This window comes from Lentinus tigrinus, assembly GCF_003813185.1.
Source record: "Lentinus tigrinus ALCF2SS1-7 unplaced genomic scaffold L226scaffold_3, whole genome shotgun sequence".
Taxonomy (NCBI): domain Eukaryota; kingdom Fungi; phylum Basidiomycota; class Agaricomycetes; order Polyporales; family Polyporaceae; genus Lentinus; species Lentinus tigrinus.
Window position 1 is genome coordinate 772,415 of NW_027137912.1, and position 18,950 is coordinate 791,364.

Below are 18,950 nucleotides of genomic sequence, written 5' to 3' on the forward strand. Positions count from 1 at the left end.
GGGACCAACCAATGCAAGAGATGCCGCCGCTCAACGAGGGTCGATCGCGTATGGGGTGTACGCGTACGGCTGTGGCGGAGGGTATGAATACAACATCTGAGTAGAGGCGTCTTCGGTGCCGCTGCTACTCGAGATGCTCGAACGGGGGAATAGGGGCGACTGTGGCGAGAGAGGAGCACTCGGGTACGCGTGCGGGTGCGGGAAAGATGATGAAGTGGGTGACACAGGCGGAGAGGGTGACGCGAAAAGTTGGAATGCTGCTGAGGAGGACGCGGATGAGGGGGGCGGCACGCCCCGCCAAGGGTACTTCTGAAAGCCGATGAGTTCCATCGCGGGCGCAGCACGGGTCGCGTCGGCTATACGCTCAATGTGATAGACCAAGACGGCAAGAACTTCGTTGTCGACGACAAGCTGTTGCGTAATCGTGTGCACTGCAGGGGCGGACGCACGTGGTCAGCATGTGGTCGTTGAGACATGCGGTGGACGCGCCCGCAAATTGAATTGAGCTTACCGTTATCGAGCCAGTGGCAGCGACTGAGGGCGGAATCCGGCAAGTACGCATACACCATCTGAGATGATGACGGGTCCGCAGCGAGGGTGGATTGGAGCTCCGGTGTGGTCACCTGGGTAAAAAGGCCAAGATCCTGGGACATGACAGTCCTTCCCGAACCCCAGCTCTTCGTCTGGCACTTGGCAAGACTTGTCCACGGGGTGGCAAAAGACACCGCGCCATTCACGCCCTGCAAATTAGGAGGGCAACGCAAGTCGGCCAGAGGAGGCATAGAGACCCGGAGATGAAGGAAGGTACGCGACGGCGATGAGGGAGTGGCGCCGACGAGCCGGTCCACGTCGAGAGTAAGCGGAACCATGCCATCAGCCCAGAAGTAGAGGTGGGCTATTCGGTTAGGAACTGATAGGGTGTAGTCAGTTGGGGAATCAGTGAAGGACATCTGTGGAAGCGTGAACAGGGTCGGATCCATGGCAAGCGGCTCTAGTTTGACAGATACCGGAGTGACGGGATGTGTGGTCCGCGGCGATGACGAGAGACAGAAGGCAGGGTCAGGGAGACGCGTGGAAGAGGGAGGACTCGAGAAGACATCCTCGACGCCGAGCTCGGGGAATGATGACAGCTGGGAGGGGGGAGAGAGGGAGGGGAAGGAGGCCGCCGGAAGGTCAGAGGGGAAATCCGATGTGTGGCATTCTGGAGAAGATGCGGAGGAGGCCGCGGGTGATTCATGGAGTTCGGCTCTGCGAGGAGACACGGACGGAGAGGGCGACGAGGTGGATTTCTTGTTAGTGTTTGCAAGAAGACCATTCTCCTGGAAGAGCTCCTCGCCACCGGCGACGAGATGAAATTCTGTGGACGGAGATGAACAAATGGTACGGGGCGCGACGGGAGCAATGAAAGCAATACACACCTGGCTGGCCCCTCCACATGTTACGGAGGACTTGGATGTGGCTCGCGACCTGTTTCTTGGTGCGCTCGACGCCGGCCTTCTTGAGATGGTCGACGAGGAACTGGTTACGCCACCGGCTGCGACCGCGGGAATAGGTGGCCCAGGGTGATTGCCAGTACTGGCGGAGGCCTGGACGGGTCGTACGAAGGTGTTCAGCAATGGAATATGGCGCGGCGGGCCGGGGGGGAGAGGACATACCCTCGACGAATATCTTCTCGACGTCCTTGGACCAGACCTCGCTGCCGTCCTTGAGGAGCTTGTGGTGCTTGCGCGCGGGGGTGAGGTTGCTCGGGGGGCCCCCGGAGAGGGACTCCATGCTACTGTTGGTGGCGGAGGAGAGACGGGAGGGGGAGGGGGAGAGGGACGCGAAGGTATACTTGCGGCGGCGGTAAACAGAGACGACTTCCCTCCCCATGAAGGCAGATTTGATCACACGCGAAGGGGGATGGAGGATATGGAAATGTGAAAGGGGAGGGGGCGGGCTGGGGAAGACGAGCGGACATTGGGCCGGAAGGGGAATATATATATACAGCGTACGGGGGAGGAGGCGGAGGAGATTAGAGGACGGGCGCTGCGCTGAGAGCCGAGGACTCGTGATCCGCGAATGGCAGGCTTGGACCGCTGTGCTGGAGTCAGTCATGCACACCAGCGAGCCCCTGACGCTCCGTTTTAGCACGGATTCGTGCCCGCAATCGGCGTTAATGGCGGATTTCTGCACGAGAGCAGCCACCAGCCCAGAATGGAATCACGGCCCAGCCCCGCTCTCCTTCCAGCATAGCGGACAGAGCCCATTTGCACCCCAAACGTCCCCAGAGCCCAGCCTGTATCAGATCAACCCGTTCGTTCGACGGCGAAGCTGCGGCCACCCGGAACACAATCACGACGCGGGGAGCCCTTCGCACCGGTCGTCCTTTCACCCTTCCCGAAAAGGCGCGGCACCGTGGGCACCCCCGAGCAAAAGCGAATCCCCCAACGGGCTCTCAGCGCGTCCAGCGACGGCCCGTCCGCTCATGGTTGCCCGCGCCCGCATCAAACCAGCAGAAACTGACGCAGGCTCGCCCAGGGCGTCGTGGGACTCGCGTGAGGGTCGCTGGCGGTGAGTAGACACGCCCCCACCACGCGTCGTCCCAGATCGTCCCACTGCGATGGCGCGGACTGCGAACCTTACGCCCGCCCAGTGCCCTTGTGCGTTCCCGGAAGCTGCGTCCCCGCGCGGCAGAGAGTTTGATATCGCCAACCCTCCTCGGCTGCCCGGCCCTCTCCCCCGAGCCCCCTCTCTCCCCGGGCCGACTGCCCCTCCACGCGCGTCTCCCGCCCCATCCCCAGGCGCCGCGCACAGCCCTCCGCTCGTTGTCTCCGACGATGAGCAAGACAGACTCGCTAACCCACAAGTGGCTGCGCCAGAACTTGCAGCCCTATGCCGCCCCAGACACCGTATTCACTCACGTGGACGCAGTCTTGTCCCGCCATCCCACTATCGCCCCCAAGACGGATGTGTACAGTTCAGTCCTCCCGCCTTCCCAACTCCCATGATCCGTCGCTCATTTTCCCCTGTCCGGTCTCTTGTAGCATATGACGACGGCCGGACGCAGCTCCTCCTGTGTCTCCACGGCCTCCTCCCAATAGCCTTTCGCGGAGCATCTTACAATATTCCGATTGCAGTCTGGCTTCCGAGAGACTATCCTCGCAACCCGCCTATAGCATATGTCGTCCCCACCACCGACATGCTCGTCCGTGCTGGTCCGGAGATGGACGTCAGCGGCCGATGTCTTCTCCAGTATCTACGTGACTGGCAGCGGAAGAGCGAGGTTTGCTCCAACAGATCGCGCCCGCCCGACACTCATGCTCACTTCTTCTCCTGTAGGGCTGCCATCTTGCTGCACTCCTTGACGCCATGCAGGACGCCTTCTCACGGCAGCCTCCAGTATACGCGAAGCCCAAGCCTAGCATAGCAACTCCGGCCCAATCCGCTCATCCGTCGGCGTCCTCAACACCAGTCCCCGATTACTCGCATCGACAGCCCCCGCCGATTCCTGTCGAGCCTGCCGCTTCTGCTGGAACACCCGCACAAGTCTCCTCTTCCGATGCACACCCGGGGAGACCGCCGCCGCTGCCTGCCAAACCTGGAACACCCGCTGTTGCTAGCACGCCGCTGTCTTCGAGAAGCACCTCGGTGCCCCTCCCTCACACGGCGGCTGCAATCAGAAGTCAATCACCCGCTAATCTGAGCTCAGTACGTGCGCGTCCTCACGAGGTGACCATCGGAAACTGATCATCTTCATCTCACTGATCGCCGATGTGACCAACCCATACCCATTCAATAGCCTGCTCTTGCCATGAGGCCACCGCCACCGCTCCCTCAGGAATTCCCCGTTCCTGCTCACTTGCAGAATTCACCGGTTCCACCAAGCTATGCGTCACACGGCCGCTCATCTGTTGACTTGCCTGCAAACGGCCCTCCGCCTTGGCCAGCGCATGTCCCATCGAGTCCTTACTATCAGGCTCGATCACAGCCGCACGTTCCATTTCGAGCAGCGGGTCAGTCGCCCTCCTCGCCGGCACCTCCACCGCTACCACCCGCTTTCACTGGGACACTGTCTGGTGTTGCATCGCCAGCAGGATACGGTGGCGTGCCACAGCAAGTGTATGCCCGGCAGGTCCAGTCACCGCCGCCGCCGCCGCCGCCATCCGCCGCACCCCAGCAATCGGCTGGCGCGATCGCCAGCCCGCCGTATGTCGCGTCTCCGGCAAGCCAGGCTCCCCCTCCTCCGCCCTTCCCTCCTTCATTCTCGTCTCCAGCCCCCCTGCCCCCACCGGCACCACCATCCGTGCCAGCGCCGGATCTGCTGGACGCGGAAGATGATGACAGCGCTGTTGGCTCGTCAGCATCCCCACCTCCGGCTGTTGCGCCACCACGCCCGCCCAACCCCGAGTTGCTGCGCCTTCACGACCAGGTCCACGCAAAGATTTCCTCAGAGCTCGCCTCGCTTTCCCAGGCGATGGCGCTCGACGCTGAGCGGCTGCGTGCGAATCAGACGGATCTGTTAGCGGGCGAGCCAGCCATCCGCGACGAGATGGCCAGGCTCGAAGCTGTTCGAGACGTCTGCCGTGGCGTCGCGGCGCGCTTGGAAGGGGTCGTCGCGGCCGGGGAACGGAACGTCGCCGAGCTTCGGCGCAAGGGCGACCCGGAGGTCGACGAGATGATTTGCTCGACGACAATTGTGTACAACCAGTTCGTACATCGTTATTTCCTTCTGTTTTGCTCTTCCCAAACCGTTGGCTGACCAACCTTAACTTTGCACCTATCTTGGCGAAACCTTGGCATTCTGTGGTGGCTCGTCCTCCTCACGGTGGCATTCTATGATGGCTCGTCCTCCTCACGGTGGCATTCTATGATGGCTCGTCCTCCTCACGGTGGTATTCTATGATGGCTCGTCCTCCTCACGGTGGCATTTGCGAATGGCAAATTACATCCGCGACCGTTGTTCCCCTTCTCACCTTTCCTCTCCTCTCCCGGCCACCTTCTACGAACGATTCCATTGGCCACCGTAAAACCGTACAGGCTCATCAATCTCGTTGCCGAAGATAACGCCATCGAAGACACTATCTACCACCTACATCGGGCCCTCAACACAGGGCGTGTTGACCTCGAACGGTTCCTTAGGGTACGTCACCTGTGATAACCATCTTCGCATTTCTCCCATACCAGGCCCGCGCCCCACCATTCTTGGAATTCGGGAAGAATGGGCAAATGAGAAGCGGACACGGGTTCGGGTCCCCGCACCCGCTCGTGGACTACTCGCTTTCGAGGAAGGTCTTGCGGCTGCATGACAATCACCCCTCTGGAGATGCATCTGCATCTGCACCATGCTATCGAAAGTCCGCGAAGCGAGCATGCGAACTAATTAACGTTCTGCTTCCGTTTCCACCAGGTAACGCGCGTTCTCGCCGAGGAGCAATTTATGAAACGCGCCCTCATTGAGAAGATTCAGTCAGGGATGGTGGCCACCCGGGGTCCGTCTGGCGTCGCGGGGTGGTCCGTCCCCTCGGAATGGCGTTGACGCGCCAACCGCGCGCGCAGCAGGTGCGGAGACGGACTGTATTGATGTTCGTTCGAGAAGGGGAGGTGGCGGAACAGAGGAACGCAGAAGACAGGACGTTCGGGGGCAAATTCGGGCGTCAAACAAACAACAGAACGGAAACTCGGCGCGCTCGCGAAGGTCGACGACGACGACTGGATCGTATTGGCCGACAGTGGCCCATCGATACTTACGGAATAGAAGTGCGAAGATCTGATTACAGTCTTGTGATGCCCTGCCGTGGGTTCCCCGCTAGGCTTCAGCCTTCAAGCTCAAGCTCCGGTCTCAAAGCCATTCAGCTCGCGTCGCGGAACGTGCGCGTCCGTCACGGTGGCGGGCATCCTTTCGCGTTCGATCTCTGCGCTGAAGATAGTGATGATGCGAGACCGTCGCCCGAGCTCGCCATGTCTAGGTCTTTCCGCGGGTTCCTTGAGACACGAAAGTTCAGGCGATACCATCCGAGACTACGCGCCGGTGGGAGGGTGCGGTCGGTCGGTCGAGCGAGCGAGCGTGTGTGTGCCATAATGGACGTGCGTACTCTTGCATTTGGCGATCTTGCCGCCATCTACTCCCGGCGGCACGACAGTGTCCCCGCCCCGATATGCAGAGAAGTACGCGCATCTTGATTTGAGAAATTGCTTCTTGGATCATTATAGCGAGCGTCAAACGAAAGACTAATCGTATATCGCACATTTGCCCGGGAGGGGGGTGCTCGTTGCCCTTGCGGCGAACGTGCCCCAGTAAATCCTTGATGCCCATGCGCCCCGACCCCCGCCAAGGTCCCCGATTCCACGGAACGAGCCCGGAAAAAACGGAAACCGCCACAGGACTGAGGAGGTGGAGGCTTGAGCGGAGAGGAGGGCAGTGGCGCGTGCTTGGACCACAAGTGGACACATGGCTACCGTACGCCCAGCGCTTCGCCCGCTCTGGCGCCGCAAGGTGGGGCGCAGCCGAGGTGCCGCGCCTTAGCTAGCTTCTCCTAAGGAGCTAAGCACACGCGCAGACTCAGACCTCCCTCAGGCGCACGTTTGCGATCACTCCTGGCGTCTCAGCCATTTTGCGGGAGGCACGCCATCTGTACGAGTCTGGACTAGCAGGGTCGCCGGGATGGCCGCCCCCGCGGTTCGTCGGGGAGATGGGGGGCGAGGATGAGCCTCAGATCACGCCGGCCGCCAACCGACGAACACGACCGGCGCAGTCTGCTGATGCACCAAGACGTGCAAGGGAACGTTCGGGATGGAATTCGTGGAAACACGCAGAAATGGGGTACACGCTCTTCGACGCGCTCACCCACAGCGCAGATGCTGGATGCAGATTGCAGATGGCATGTGCGGTGCAATTCGTCCTTTTAGCAGGGCCATTGGGTCGTCGGAACTGCACCAGATGCTGCTTAGTCGTTTCGCTACTCAGAATTGCGTCTTCACGGAGCTGTGGCGGACTACTTCGTTGCCGCTGACGAGCCGTGTTGGACGTACTGCGCTACATTATATGGCTGGTCCAGCCTCTCCGTGATGCAAACCATGACGCACCGCGACCCATACTGGGCCTCGCCAAGCTTCGACAAAGACGTTACGAAGCTTGCATGGGCAGATTCTGCCGCAGAAAGAGCGTCAGGGCAGTGGGTTTACTTCCACTCTTCGCTTCCCGGTCAATGTTTGCAAGGTCGAGGCGAAGGAAGGCAACAGCGGGGACGCATGGAACGGGGCACTAGAACTCGCGAAGCCGACGCCACGGTGCCGTACTGACGAGAACCGGAACGCGTCGCCCGCGGACGTAACAGGAACAGTCATGAAGTTGTCTCGTGAAGGTCATACAGGTGTGGTAACAGTACAGAACAGGGTAGATATCACCGTAAAGCAAAAGAAGAAATACGTACGAACTGAGATAGGAGGTGCGGGTTCCGGGGATAACGGAACATCATTTAGACAAATGAAAGAAGACACGCAAAGCGACGGAGGATAGCACATGCGCAACATTGGAGACCGAGTAGCATCGAGATTTCGACATCGACAATCGATAGGAAGCGACGGGAGACGAGTCATGATTCGGAATTAATAATACGGAAGACCGACGAGGTCAAAGAAGAAAAGGGCAGAGGTGTGAGAAGAACAAAGGGATCGCTTAAACAAGAATGAGGACATAATCATAATCATCATCACCAATTGGACCAATGACCGGCCATTACAGAGCGGACGAGTTCAGCAGCAGTCACCGACACGATTCAGGTGATGATTCGTCCGCCTTGGCCCCTTTCTCCGAAGTCTAGTCTCTACAAACCGGGGGTTCCAAGGGGGAGGGTCTTACCCGAGCTGCCGACCCACTCCCACACCCGCTGCTCGTCGCCGCCCTCGACCTCTTGGAGGTTCGTGCGAACGTTCGCATTCCCCTCCACGACACGCTCCACGCGTGACCACAGTCGCTTTCGCTTCGAGACGTCATGCACGTCTTGCAAGACCAAGTCGCGAAGCTGCAGTGAGGAGAGGTAGGGGCGGGGAAACAACACGGGATCAGTATGGTGAGCAAGCTCCTGGTTGCGCAGCGAGTCTAGAGCGACTGTGACGAGTGCGGCGACTTGTCCTTCTTCTATGACCCGTTGTGCCTGGCGGCGGCGGACTACCAGGGCAGCCAGGATCGCGGTGAAGGTTCCTAAGGCAGAACAGGGTAGGTTAGAAAGGTTGATCGACTTCCACCAGAGACAAATATACCTATGATCGATCGCGACCACTCCGACCATGATTGCCTGGCTTTAACCCTGAGTGAGCATTGCCAGCTCATAATCGGCGTCTTGTGGGCCAAGAAGCGTTTGCCACTGTCGATGTAGACGGTGAGTATACACGAGGCATAACACGAGGCATATATATGATAGCCGCTCACGTTGCATCCTCGCCCATGAAGACACCACCCCACAGCAGAAGCTGCTGAACAGCCTCGTTGAACGTGTCATCGAGGGTGCTGAGCAAGTTTGGCTACGAAGCGAACAGCTGTCAGTGACGGATAGGAGCAGTTCCGTGCTCTGTAACGTACATTAGTCTTCTCCTTGATGTGCTCCCTGAGCTTCTCAACTTCAATGCCCCAACGCTGGGCTTCTGTGGCCTCGTCGCCTTCAGGACGGCCGTTGTTGACACCTTCGCAAAGTCTCCGCCCTCGTTCGTTCGCGAGTATCGACTCGATGGCCTTACCGAGGGCTCCAATGTTACGCTTGCGACGGGGATCTTCCACACAACGCGGGGGAGCAGCGACGGGGCCGAGGAAAGGAAGACCATCGAATCCGGAGGACAGGATGGAGTATAGCAGGTGGGGGAAGTCTGAGGCATCAAACTTGTGCAAGGGGCGTTCGAATGACTGTAAACCACCCTCTTTCAGAGTGACGGGAAGTGGAAGTGGAGTTAAGAGGGAATGAGGACGCAGGATATAGCCGTTATCACAGGTCACAGAACTAGGCATGCAAGTAGCATGCTTGGGGCATGGCGTGCACTCGTCGGGTAGCACGAAAGGAAGCAAGGCAGGTGGAGGACAAAGTTCTACTGCGGTTTCGTCAGACGGTTGTCCAACGCCGGTAGATGTCGCAGTAGGTTTGGGAGGAGGGACTGACGCAGTAGAGTCGGCTAGATAGAGGGTGGTCCTGTTCTCGCGGTTGCAGCTCTCGATGGCAGCCCGACGAGTACGAACTGCGTCTAGGACAACGTTCGTGCTCTTGCCAGCGTCACAAAAACCAATAGCAGCGGACTCTTGCTTGTATTGGACAATGGCTCCACAGGCCGACATGAGGAGGATGGTGAGCAGGATGCGCAAGGACCAATGTGGACGAGGAGGCTCTGCATGAGCGTTTCGCTTGGTAACCTGTCCGCCCTCAGAGATCCGCTGTGCGACCGCCATAACGCCATTGTCATCAATCTCCTGGCTACCTTGACCATCCATCTCCTCAGCGTCGGAGGGGATGTCCGCATCCGCCAGGTCGGCGCTAGCCGGGGCGGGATGAAAGTGGATGGGTGCTGGTTCATCGTCTTCCTTGATATCAGGGACAACTGAGAGCTGACGCCTGACGAGTACTGAGTCCGGGAGCTGGGGTTCGAATACACTCTCGGGAAGCTTGACAGGCGTTGCGAACTCGCGAGCCTTGCCTTTGTCTCTGGTTGGTGAAGGCGGAGATACCTGAGGGGGGGCGGACATGGACTTCCGCGACTTGGGAGGAGGGCGTGCGGAAACTGAAGACTTGCGTGCTCGAGGACGTACGGGAGACGGGCGTATGGGAGAGGATGATTCTGCTCCTGATTGAAAGACATTGTTGTCTTCCCAACCGGATTCATGATCTTCGGTCAAAGGCCGTGAGACGCGTCTAGCTTGTGTGCCTGCTTCCGCAATCTGGCTTGGTGGTTAGACTTACGAGCTGACCAGTGGATGGTCACGCAGACGCACCGTCTTTCTTGGTCTCCCGACCTTGCGGACCACCGGTTCCTCCTCAGGCTCACTTTCTTCTACCAACGTGGGCTGTGCAGGCTTGGTTGCCTTCCTCCTGGATGGTCCGCCCAGTGAAGGTTCTGCGGACGCGCGTCGGCGCTTGGGCTAGTCACGTAGAGCATGATGAATACATGCATGGCCAAACTACGGCATATATGGGTCAAATACTTACCTTGACAACGGGCTCTGTATCCTCAGGCTCCTCCGGAGCGGGAGTCTTTGACAGACGTCTCGAACGTCTAATGGGCTACATGTACAATGACCATCGGCGCAACGTGCGAGGTAGGGAATACGCACCTGTTTCTCACCAAGCGGTCGTCCAGTCATGCCATCGGTAATGCCATCTTCGCTCGCCTGGCTGTTCTCGCGTTTGATACGTTCGCGGGTGAACTTCTTGGCTTTGGGCTTGATCTCAGCATTAAACAGATCGACGAGCTTCGCTTTGGTATACTGCGTGGGATACCTGATGTCGTGGTGGGCGAGGATTCCAAGCAGCTGGCTAACGGTAAGGGATGCGGGATTGAATTCTGGTTTGAGATATTCGCCTAGAGCAATGACCTGAGAGGCGTTGAGGCGCGACATTGTGGGCAGGGGCGCGCAGAGCGCGGCGGATGGCGGGGGTAAGCGGGGAAGGCGCGAGGCAGGTCGTCGTTGGAGTTCAGGTCGCGGCGCGTCAACCTTCCCACGCGTCACTCGCGATAAACAAACACGCGAATGCCACGTTGGTCACGTGGCGCAGGCGCGTCTGTGGCGTAGACGAGATTATCTGATAAGCAGTGACCATGATACTCTTCCGAGTCCTCGACTCGTCGGATGAGCAATACCTTCGCAGTTCTTTACCAATGTCGCACCACTGCGCAGTTCTTTGAATGCCCCTTGTGGTCAATCCGCAGATGTGCGATGATAGGAACTTACGGCCTCAACTTATAATAGTACCAACTAGCAGGGTACGCTCCTCGGATGAGACGCGTTCGGACAGGCGGCACATAAAGCCAGGAACCGATTATGACCCTGCCATCGTCTCCCCCGACTCTGACCACCATCATCTACCGCTTCTGTTATACACACGATGCCGCCCCAGCCCAACCCCGAGTGGACCCGCTCTGACTTGTACCACAACTCCTTCCTCATCGCCCCGGACGACGCTCTCGAGCACGCTCGCAAGAACAGTAACGATCAGGGGCTTCCTGAAATTGCGGTCAGCGCTGCCCAGGGCAAGCTGCTGAATCTGTATGCACGTTCCATCGGTGCAAAGAGAATTCTCGAAGTCGGCACGCTTGGAGGGTGAAGTACTGTCCTTTCTCCGTTTACAACTGGTCACTCAACATATATCGAATTCAGGTACTCCACGATCTGGCTCTCCCGTGCGCTCCCAGATGGTGGCGAACTCGTAACTTTTGAGATTTCCGAGAAACATGCGAAGGTGGGTGCTAGTTCTGCACAGGCAGCCTCGTGGTCATCCTGCAGTCGAAGGGCGCGCGATGCACAACGCTTCATCGGGCGTGTTGTGTGAAGTTGTATGCGCAGATAACGGCGGACCCTTAGGATGCGTATTCAAGCTCAGGTTTGGCCAGGAACCCTCCCAACACGGCCGTTATGACCACCAAGCTACTCTGCGCCATACTACGCCGATCATGCACTTACACATTGCTCAGGTTGCGCAAGAGAACATCGATTACGCCGGACTCACGTCAAAGGTCAAAATCGTCGTGGGACCCGCGGCTGAGTCCCTCAAGAAGGTCCCTTCGGAGCCCAAGTGGGACCTTATCTTCATTGACGCGGACAAGCCTAGCAATCTCGCCTATCTACTGGAGGGGGAACGCCTGGTGCGGAAGGGCGGAGTGATTGTGCGTACAGGATTCTCTGGATGACCTTCTCGCTAGTTCTGATAGTTCGCCTTCGTACAATCCTCAGATTGTCGACAATGTGGTGCGCCAAGGACGCGTCGCCGACCCAGAGGCCAACGAGGAGGACATCGTCGGTGTACGCAAGCTGCTCGAGCACCTGAAAACGGATGAGGACGTCGACGCAACCACTATAGCCACTGTTGGCGAGAAGGGCTACGACGGCTTCTTGTATGGCATTCGCTTGTGATTTCGCGGTCGGTGGTGACCTTGACCTGATTATAACTGTGGCAACAACGGAACGGAAACATTGGAACGAGTAGGAACAGCATCATGTATCTTGTAACATACACAAACCACTGGTTCGTCGCCATTAGCACCTGGCGGGCATCGCGCGACATACATGCCAGCTGCTGCTGCTTTGCCTGTCTGGTACGTAGAATGAGCAAAGCGTGTCACACCGAAGCAGATGAGCACGATAAACTACAGTCTGACAATAATATACAAGCACTTGCGAACAAAATCATCATATCATATCTAGCAGGTTCCTGTTCTGTGGCCGGGGCTCGTCTGCCATGTATCCTCCAAATGCATTGTCCAGACCTGCATAAGGGTCCGCGGATGCTGGCGGAGACACCATGCCATCGTCGTCATCGCCCTCGTTGCTGGGGGTCTCCTGGGACGCACTCGTGCTCATCAGGTGCGCAGACGCCCCGTTGGCCTCGTTAGTCCCGTTGGTCCCATTGGCCACGCTGGCCTCGCTCCCGTTCTGCGGAGACTCGCCGTCTGTCTGCACCAGCGTGCCCGAGACAGCGCCGGTGCTCGTCGGCTCCGAAGGGCCGGGGCCTGGCACTACGACGGCCGGTGGGGGAAGGTTGGGGCGCGAAGCGGGTACGAGCACTTGTCTCGACAGCGGGTTGAGCGCAGGACTGTCCGCGAGGGCTTTCCCAGTTGCGTTCCGGATGAACGTCTGAGTTCGAGTCAGACGTACGCTCTTGCTATGCAACACAATGATGCACCCACCTCCGGGTTCTTGTGATAGATGCTGCCCAGCGTGCCCGTGTGCAAGAGAAGCTGGTCGAGCGCACCGCGGTCCATGCGGTCCGCGTCGGTGGTTATCGCGGGCTTTTCAGCAAGCACGATCTCGCCTGCGACGGTGGGGTTGATTGCCAGCATGCGCCAATACATGAATCCACGATCCCGCAAGTCGGGGTTGTCGACTTCCTCCGTAGCCCACTTCAGCACCTTGTGCACGAGCGCCTTAGTCGTGTCAGAGGATGCCTTGTAGATGAATAGCTTGACCGCAGCTGTTAGCAACGCCAGCTGAACCTAAAAAGACAAGCGTTTGTGTCTCAATTGAATGACTTCGGAGCGCATCAAGAACATCTTCAGCCTACCTCCGTGGGTTCCTCCAGGAAGGTGTACGTAAGATCATCCATGAGTTCGTCAGCGTTGTCAATACGATTTGCGAATTGGCCGATGATCCAGATGACAGCGGCCTTCGACTCGGGTTCGTCGAGTAGGTCTAGATGTTCACATAACGTCGGGATGATGCCTTCATACTTTCCTGGGTATCGTCGGAAGACATCCTTGATGACAATCACGGCTTCCTGGACTACATAAGACACTTTAGTCTCGATGAGATCCAGCAGCGCTTGGATACAAGAGTCCGCCGCCGGCTGAACCTTGATAGCAAGGCGGCCGATGGACCGTACAGCTTTGCGAACGAAGTCGACATCTACTTCCGATGCGTATCTTGGCGCTATGAGTATCGAGACGCTGAGGATGAGGAGGAACGAGCTTACTCTTGGAGCTCTGCGAGCACTTCTCTCGCGTTCTCTTCTCGAGCCAGACGATACATAATCTCTAGCTTTGCCAGCTTCACGTATATCGGGTCGTTGTATTTGCAGAAGAAAACCTTCACGTCATTCTTCAAGACCGACGGTCTCCGTTGGATTATCAGAAGGATGTTCCGCAACGCGACGTATTGCACCTCGGGACCCGAAGACAGTAATGTCACTATGACGAGGATGAGGCTATGGACCAATGAATTGCATACGAGGACGCATACCTAGAGGGGGGCCCATCTTCTTGCAGATGTACTCCATGAGCTTACGGTTCTCCATGTAGTTCATGAGGTATAGCAAGACTTTGATGGCCGTAAGGACGACTGCGGAGTTGGCATGATTCAATTGCACGATGACACGCTCCGCCATCATCTCTGCGTCTATGTGTCGCTCGGGGACATAGCGCAATAGCGAATCCAGGATGTAGATGGTCCCCCATCTGAGAGCGATTGAGTCCCCACGATCGTCACAGTATGTGGTACAAAGATGTGCTTACTCAGAACTCTCGCCCAGTGCAGTCAGAAGCTTATTAGCCACTGTCAGGTTGAGCTTGAATATTACGCCGTCTTGTCGATCCCCGATTTCCGATAATGCTGCCACCGCGTTCGCTACCACTGTTGCGTTGGTGTCGAGCAGCAGGTCTCGTAGCATCTCCACGAAGCCTCCCTTCTCCGCCTTTCGCGGGTCTGCAGTATACAGCTTCGCAACGCATATGGCGGCAGTCTTGCGAACATAGGGGTCCCGATCCTTGAGACAATGCCTCAGCTGGTCCGTGAGGGACTCAATGACGATGGGGGTGGGTATATAGGACATGGTGCGGATGGCAAGGGCACGGACTAAGGGATTACGGTCATTACAGTCCTGGACGTTGTCAACAATTCTCTGAACCAACCACGTCACGAATATTGCGTACCTGTAGGAAGCTCGGAATAACTAGATGCAGCTGGTCGGCCTTCTGACGACCATAGCACACGAGGAAGAGGTACACCACTGCCATTGGCCTCAGCAACCGCGTGTACGACGTAGCCTTGCTCGGCACTCACTCTTCTTGATCTCAAGCAATGGTGTCCCAAGGCATTGCACGACGTCAGTGAAGAGGGGGGACACTGCACACAGACCGGCATCCTGTAAGCGTCGCATCTCGCTAACGGCGGTAGAGGGCCTGCTCACTGTCATTGCCCATGGTGATGTTGGCAACAATCTTCTTCAGCACGGTCTTGCGTTTCGTAAACTTCTTGTCCTTGCTCTCCGCGGCTTCCAGCTCAGCGCGGAATTCCTGCATGCTCGGAGTTCATCCCCGCGCTCCTGGTCTCGGACAGACGGGGCGATCGCGCACCTGGATCTTGCCCCGCGTGAAGAATTTGGCATCTTGGCCGCCTTGCCCGCTCATTTTGCGAGACTAAGATACCGAGAGTGAGGATGACGGGTATATAGTTGGACGCAAGACCTGGGAGCGAGCTGAGGTAGGTGTCGGATGGGAAGTAAGTCAAGTTGGGGGACCAAGCGCCCGGACTACTCTTGCTCTTCTCCCTCGTGTTTCATCCCAGGCCGCGATGGCTCCTCGTCGACATGTTCGATCGCCTCCTGCAAGCTATTCTCCAAGGGTCTCGCTTTCGCCGGACAAGTCTCCTGTCATCGATTCAGTGTTGAAGCAACTCAAGGCCTGCTCGCGGAGGCTACAGGCAGCTCTCTCAAGCCATCGTACCGAGCTCCAGGTGCTGGAGAGACTATACTACAAAGGCAAGAACCAACATCGCACGGCACTGTTCTGGCGGCGGGTAGCGGAGATGAGGAAGTTCGGGGAGCGTGTGGATGAGATGCACATAGACGATGTGGTGGAGAGCCTCAGGCTGTCCTTCTGGGGTGAGCCATCCGGACGGACGTGAGTACTACCTAGACGCGGTCGCTAGCGTTACAAGAGGCTTCATCTGTGATTCTAGAGCGAAGATAATGAAAGGTCCGTGGACGCATTATCCTGATGCGATGCCGTTACTGTTCGTACTGGAGAGGTGTAGTGCGTGCTGCATGCTCATTGACCGAGTGAGTGCTACACAGTCAGTACGTTCCATTCGCAAAGCCAAATATTCAGATAATCTTCATTCCAAGGCTCGAGAACGTCTTTTGGGGATATACGAGTGCGTTGTCCGCCTTCGTTTGCAACCGCCCCTGCGGACAAGAGTTGACTTGCATCTCGCAGCTCGTTCACGCTCATGATGCAAACTGGTGCCTTCCTTCAGATGATACTGGTTCTTGCGGCTATAGCATCTCGTATAAGATTGCTTCTGCTCGAAATGAGGGCCGCGCTAGAGGTCTCATGGTCAGCTAGCTATAGAGCACTGCAAACGATATTCGTACGTCCCAGTTTAAGTCACTGATCCCAGTGCGAACAACTAATACTTCCTCAGCCATCTGAGGTTCAGACGGTGAAGATGTTACCGAGGAGCGTGGAGGTGGACGCAACCGCGAGTGATATCCCGTTGTCACTTCCGCAATCTAGGGCAGTCAGCGTACCGGCAGCGGTGGAGGCACACGAAGAGGACCTAGGAGATGCCATGTCTCGTCCCGTCCTGACGGCGACCCCGATGCAAGAGCAACCACGCGTTGACACCCTGTCAGTGAACGAACCCCACTTGCTTCCGCCGGACAACGAGGTGATGCCTGGCGGAGCCTTCTCGCTTTCATCTGAACTTCGAACCAACGAATCCATCAGTGAGTTGCCCTATATTGTCGCTCCCAACTCGTTCTGAGGCATGCATGCAGAGGTCTCCCAATCGTCGGGCTTGCTCACGACGGAGGTCACAGTGGGATCCTCATGTCGGCCCTCAGCAAATGCACCGAAGCGCAAGAAGACAGATGGCGATAAACCAAAACCTGCCAAGAAAAAGAAACGTGATGCAATCGACGACATCTTCGGTTTTTGACCACCGGAGCTCGCTCTCGCTTGCTATGAGCTAGCTGCGTAGATCACAGACCGACATGCGGGAGAAAGAGTCTATATCCAGGAACTGTACAACTACTTGGTATGGCTAGCCGTACAACTATTTGCCGTACGAAGGCCTGAAGAAACCTGACGCGCCGTACCACTCTCCCTTGACCTGTGAAAATTTTGACTGTCAGTGAGCTTCGCAACAGGGCGGAGGGCGTACGCACCATGTACTTCCAGTAGACCCAAGGGAAGAAGTCCTTCTTCAGGTAGTAGTAGGCCGTGCGAGGGATGGACTGGTCCCCGAGGTAGCTGGAGAACGACTCCTCAGGCTCCAGACCATACTTGAATTCAGCAAGCATGAGCTGGCCGTAGCCGGTGAGGAGCTACAAAGAGCATTCAGTTCTATCGCCGAATGACTATGATGGCACGGGTGACTTACCGGGCAGCTGGTGTAACCGTTGTAAGTCGCATCAGAGACCTTGCCTGTGTCAACGACGGAGAACAGGTTCTCAGTGAGGACCGGGGTTTGGGCCGTGATGGCAGCAGCAGTTTTGCTCGTAGGCAAGCTCGAGCAGTCGCCCAGGGCCCAGACGTTGCCGTACTCCGGGTTAGTGTGGCGCAACGTTCCCTGGTCGACGGACACCCAACCAGCCTGGTCAGCGATGGGCGAGTTTTTGATGACGTCGAGCGGGCCCATGGGCGGCGAGACATGCAGGAACGTGTAATCGACGTCCACAGAGCCGTCATCAGTCTTAAACGTTGCCTTGCGCGACTCGGGGTTTACGCCGACGAGGTTGTGCTTGAAATGTGCGCCGACTCCGCGCATCTGGCGGAGCTCGTTAAGTGCGTCGGAATACTTCTTCACGCTGAACATGGTTGGCATGCCGGTATAGAAGTCGATGGATATCTTGCTAGCGCGTCCTGTCTTCTGGTACCTGTCCCAGGCCATCCACATAATCTTTTGGGGAGCTGACAGAAGAATAGATGAGCGGTCAGGGGGTTGCTGCAGGACTGAATATGCGTACCTCCTGCACACTTGATGACACCCGCAGGCTGGGTGAAGATAGCCTTACCCGAATGGAGCGCATCGATATCCTTCCACACCTTGTCGCAAGTTTTGTAGGAGTAGATCGAGGATACTCCAGAACCAGGATCCGCGAGAGCCGTCTCAAGGCCCGGAATCGAGGACCAGTTGATCTGGAGGCCGGTAGCAACGACGAGGGTCTCATAACCAACCTTGCGCCCGGAAGATGTGGTAACAGAGGACGCCTTGGGGTCGAACGTCTTGACGTTCTCAGGGATGAGCGCGAGGTGGGAGGGGATGAGGTCGCTGAGCTTCCGGCGTGTCTCCTCCTTCTGCTTCAAACCGGCACCGACGAGGGTCCTGTGTCATGAGTGGAAGTGTAAGTGACATTGGACAGTCGTCGAGATGATAGGGGGCATGCGTACCATCCGGGCTGGTGCAGGTTCGCACCCACGCGGAGAGAGTATTAGTAACTAATACCGGACTGCGCGCGAGACGATCAGCTGCGTACCTGGTAGTAATGATACTCGGCCCCGTCGAGGATGGCGACGTCGCCTTCATTCAAGGCCTTGCCTGCGCTCTTGAAGCGGTTGTAAATTTGGTTCGCGACATTCAGTCCTGCGGTGCCTGCGCGAGCGAGCGAGCGCGGCGGACACAATCGACATGACACCAACAGGATTGATACGACATCGACATGATGCACAATGACACATACCTCCACCGACAACGAGGACCTTGAACTTGTCCTTGCTCGCCGAGGTGCTTGCCCAACGGGCAGCCGAGGGTGCAGACCTCCTGAGCGCTTGTGAGCGGAGAGCGAGCATTTTGAGGGAAGTACAGAACGAAGAACAAAGAGCGTAGTGGTGTACAGAAGCTGAGATGAAGCAGGAGGTCCGCAGCTCGCCGACGAGCTATATGGAGGATGAGCTATTCGGAATCGAGAGAAGAATTCGGAATCTGGACATCGAGCTGAGGGGCGCGCCGGCGCGTACCGCGACCTAGATTCGTCATCATGAGCACAGTCGCCCCTCCCCGGCTTTTGTCGAGTCCGAGCCCCTCGCCGCCGTCCTCAGCCTCCCGACAGCTGTCGACCACGGCGTACAGAGCATCTTAGACAGCCCGCGCAACAAATGCAGCACTTTGTCGACATGTTCAACCCTGCACGTCAAGCTGCGCACACGAGTCGCGACGTGATGATGAGGTCAGTCCAGGCCTGCCGCCCACCGCACCGGAACCGCAACAACAGCCCGAGCTGGCTCACTGCGAGTCTCCATCCCAACGGCGCTCTCCCTTCTCTCCTCCCACTCACGTTCGG

General features: G+C 57.6%; 8 protein-coding genes across 8 annotated transcripts; 4 read left to right on the forward strand and 4 right to left on the reverse strand.

Annotated features, from left to right (window-relative positions):
• Nucleotides 1-30: 30 nt before the first annotated feature.
• On the reverse strand, nucleotides 31-1,872 carry L226DRAFT_566531 (uncharacterized protein; the record flags this gene model as incomplete). The annotated part of the gene is made up of 4 exons (XM_067683926.1): nucleotides 31-431; nucleotides 512-1,357; nucleotides 1,419-1,586; nucleotides 1,656-1,872. 4 exons carry the CDS (start codon nucleotides 1,870-1,872, stop codon nucleotides 31-33), a joined length of 1,632 nt encoding a protein of 543 aa, XP_067540557.1.
• A 947-nt stretch (nucleotides 1,873-2,819) lies between these two features.
• Nucleotides 2,820-5,518, forward strand: L226DRAFT_455211 (UEV-domain-containing protein; the record flags this gene model as incomplete). Its single annotated transcript, XM_067675220.1, has 6 exons — nucleotides 2,820-2,958; nucleotides 3,027-3,265; nucleotides 3,322-3,690; nucleotides 3,782-4,689; nucleotides 5,020-5,122; nucleotides 5,390-5,518. The coding sequence occupies 6 exons, from the start codon at nucleotides 2,820-2,822 to the stop codon at nucleotides 5,516-5,518; spliced, it is 1,887 nt and encodes a 628-aa protein (XP_067540558.1).
• L226DRAFT_187571 (uncharacterized protein) lies at nucleotides 5,130-6,394 on the forward strand. Its single transcript, XM_067672743.1, has one exon. It carries the CDS (start codon nucleotides 5,509-5,511, stop codon nucleotides 6,160-6,162), a length of 654 nt encoding a protein of 217 aa, XP_067540559.1. The 5' UTR covers nucleotides 5,130-5,508; the 3' UTR covers nucleotides 6,163-6,394.
• Nucleotides 6,395-7,318: 924 nt separating this feature from the next.
• Nucleotides 7,319-10,657, reverse strand: L226DRAFT_608966 (uncharacterized protein). Its single transcript, XM_067685994.1, has 7 exons — nucleotides 10,292-10,657; nucleotides 10,167-10,241; nucleotides 9,953-10,099; nucleotides 8,561-9,898; nucleotides 8,411-8,502; nucleotides 8,242-8,345; nucleotides 7,319-8,182 (listed from the first exon to the last, which is right to left on the reverse strand). The coding sequence occupies exons 1-7, from the start codon at nucleotides 10,574-10,576 to the stop codon at nucleotides 7,806-7,808; spliced, it is 2,418 nt and encodes an 805-aa protein (XP_067540560.1). The 5' UTR covers nucleotides 10,577-10,657; the 3' UTR covers nucleotides 7,319-7,805.
• A 156-nt stretch (nucleotides 10,658-10,813) lies between these two features.
• L226DRAFT_530191 (S-adenosyl-L-methionine-dependent methyltransferase) lies at nucleotides 10,814-12,249 on the forward strand. The gene is made up of 4 exons (XM_067679784.1): nucleotides 10,814-11,278; nucleotides 11,336-11,417; nucleotides 11,650-11,841; nucleotides 11,909-12,249. The coding sequence occupies exons 1-4, from the start codon at nucleotides 11,064-11,066 to the stop codon at nucleotides 12,086-12,088; spliced, it is 669 nt and encodes a 222-aa protein (XP_067540561.1). The 5' UTR covers nucleotides 10,814-11,063; the 3' UTR covers nucleotides 12,089-12,249.
• Nucleotides 12,100-15,075, reverse strand: L226DRAFT_500246 (Adaptor protein complex beta subunit; the record flags this gene model as incomplete). Its single annotated transcript, XM_067677759.1, has 10 exons — nucleotides 12,100-12,808; nucleotides 12,862-13,167; nucleotides 13,236-13,593; nucleotides 13,644-13,857; nucleotides 13,910-14,124; nucleotides 14,182-14,546; nucleotides 14,599-14,675; nucleotides 14,729-14,791; nucleotides 14,856-14,961; nucleotides 15,022-15,075. 10 exons carry the CDS (start codon nucleotides 15,073-15,075, stop codon nucleotides 12,365-12,367), a joined length of 2,202 nt encoding a protein of 733 aa, XP_067540562.1. The 3' UTR covers nucleotides 12,100-12,364.
• A 116-nt stretch (nucleotides 15,076-15,191) lies between these two features.
• Nucleotides 15,192-16,124, forward strand: L226DRAFT_187761 (uncharacterized protein). Its single transcript, XM_067672744.1, has 4 exons — nucleotides 15,192-15,567; nucleotides 15,626-15,725; nucleotides 15,792-15,820; nucleotides 15,883-16,124. The coding sequence occupies exons 1-4, from the start codon at nucleotides 15,239-15,241 to the stop codon at nucleotides 16,058-16,060; spliced, it is 636 nt and encodes a 211-aa protein (XP_067540563.1). The 5' UTR covers nucleotides 15,192-15,238; the 3' UTR covers nucleotides 16,061-16,124.
• Nucleotides 16,125-16,626: 502 nt separating this feature from the next.
• L226DRAFT_530192 (FAD/NAD(P)-binding domain-containing protein) lies at nucleotides 16,627-18,745 on the reverse strand. Its single transcript, XM_067679785.1, has 7 exons — nucleotides 18,351-18,745; nucleotides 18,147-18,262; nucleotides 18,061-18,068; nucleotides 17,637-17,995; nucleotides 17,051-17,580; nucleotides 16,836-16,994; nucleotides 16,627-16,780 (listed from the first exon to the last, which is right to left on the reverse strand). The coding sequence occupies exons 1-7, from the start codon at nucleotides 18,457-18,459 to the stop codon at nucleotides 16,724-16,726; spliced, it is 1,338 nt and encodes a 445-aa protein (XP_067540564.1). The 5' UTR covers nucleotides 18,460-18,745; the 3' UTR covers nucleotides 16,627-16,723.
• Nucleotides 18,746-18,950: the final 205 nt, after the last annotated feature.

What these genes read in the sequence shown, in the direction of transcription:
- L226DRAFT_608966 (XM_067685994.1), bottom strand. Translation starts at nt 10,576, where the DNA reads ATGTCGCGCCTCAACGCCTCTCAGGTCATTGCTCTAGGCGAATATCTC. An exon ending in GACCGCTTGGTGAGAAACAG is followed by an intron (nt 10,242 to 10,291) that starts GTGCGTATTCCC and finishes TTGTACATGTAG; the next exon opens with CCCATTAGACGTTCGAGACG. An exon ending in ACATCAAGGAGAAGACTAAT is followed by an intron (nt 8,503 to 8,560) that starts GTACGTTACAGA and finishes TTCGCTTCGTAG; the next exon opens with CCAAACTTGCTCAGCACCCT.
- L226DRAFT_530191 (XM_067679784.1), top strand. Translation starts at nt 11,064, where the DNA reads ATGCCGCCCCAGCCCAACCCCGAGTGGACCCGCTCTGACTTGTACCAC. An exon ending in GAAGTCGGCACGCTTGGAGG is followed by an intron (nt 11,279 to 11,335) that starts GTGAAGTACTGT and finishes TATCGAATTCAG; the next exon opens with GTACTCCACGATCTGGCTCT. An exon ending in TTTCCGAGAAACATGCGAAG is followed by an intron (nt 11,418 to 11,649) that starts GTGGGTGCTAGT and finishes CACATTGCTCAG; the next exon opens with GTTGCGCAAGAGAACATCGA.
- L226DRAFT_187761 (XM_067672744.1), top strand. Translation starts at nt 15,239, where the DNA reads ATGGCTCCTCGTCGACATGTTCGATCGCCTCCTGCAAGCTATTCTCCA. An exon ending in GGTGAGCCATCCGGACGGAC is followed by an intron (nt 15,568 to 15,625) that starts GTGAGTACTACC and finishes CTGTGATTCTAG; the next exon opens with AGCGAAGATAATGAAAGGTC. An exon ending in CGTCTTTTGGGGATATACGA is followed by an intron (nt 15,821 to 15,882) that starts GTGCGTTGTCCG and finishes TGCATCTCGCAG; the next exon opens with CTCGTTCACGCTCATGATGC.
- L226DRAFT_530192 (XM_067679785.1), bottom strand. Translation starts at nt 18,459, where the DNA reads ATGCTCGCTCTCCGCTCACAAGCGCTCAGGAGGTCTGCACCCTCGGCT. An exon ending in TGTCATCAAGTGTGCAGGAG is followed by an intron (nt 17,581 to 17,636) that starts GTACGCATATTC and finishes TTCTTCTGTCAG; the next exon opens with CTCCCCAAAAGATTATGTGG. An exon ending in ACGGTTACACCAGCTGCCCG is followed by an intron (nt 16,995 to 17,050) that starts GTAAGTCACCCG and finishes TGCTCTTTGTAG; the next exon opens with CTCCTCACCGGCTACGGCCA.
- L226DRAFT_187571 (XM_067672743.1), top strand. Translation starts at nt 5,509, where the DNA reads ATGGCGTTGACGCGCCAACCGCGCGCGCAGCAGGTGCGGAGACGGACT.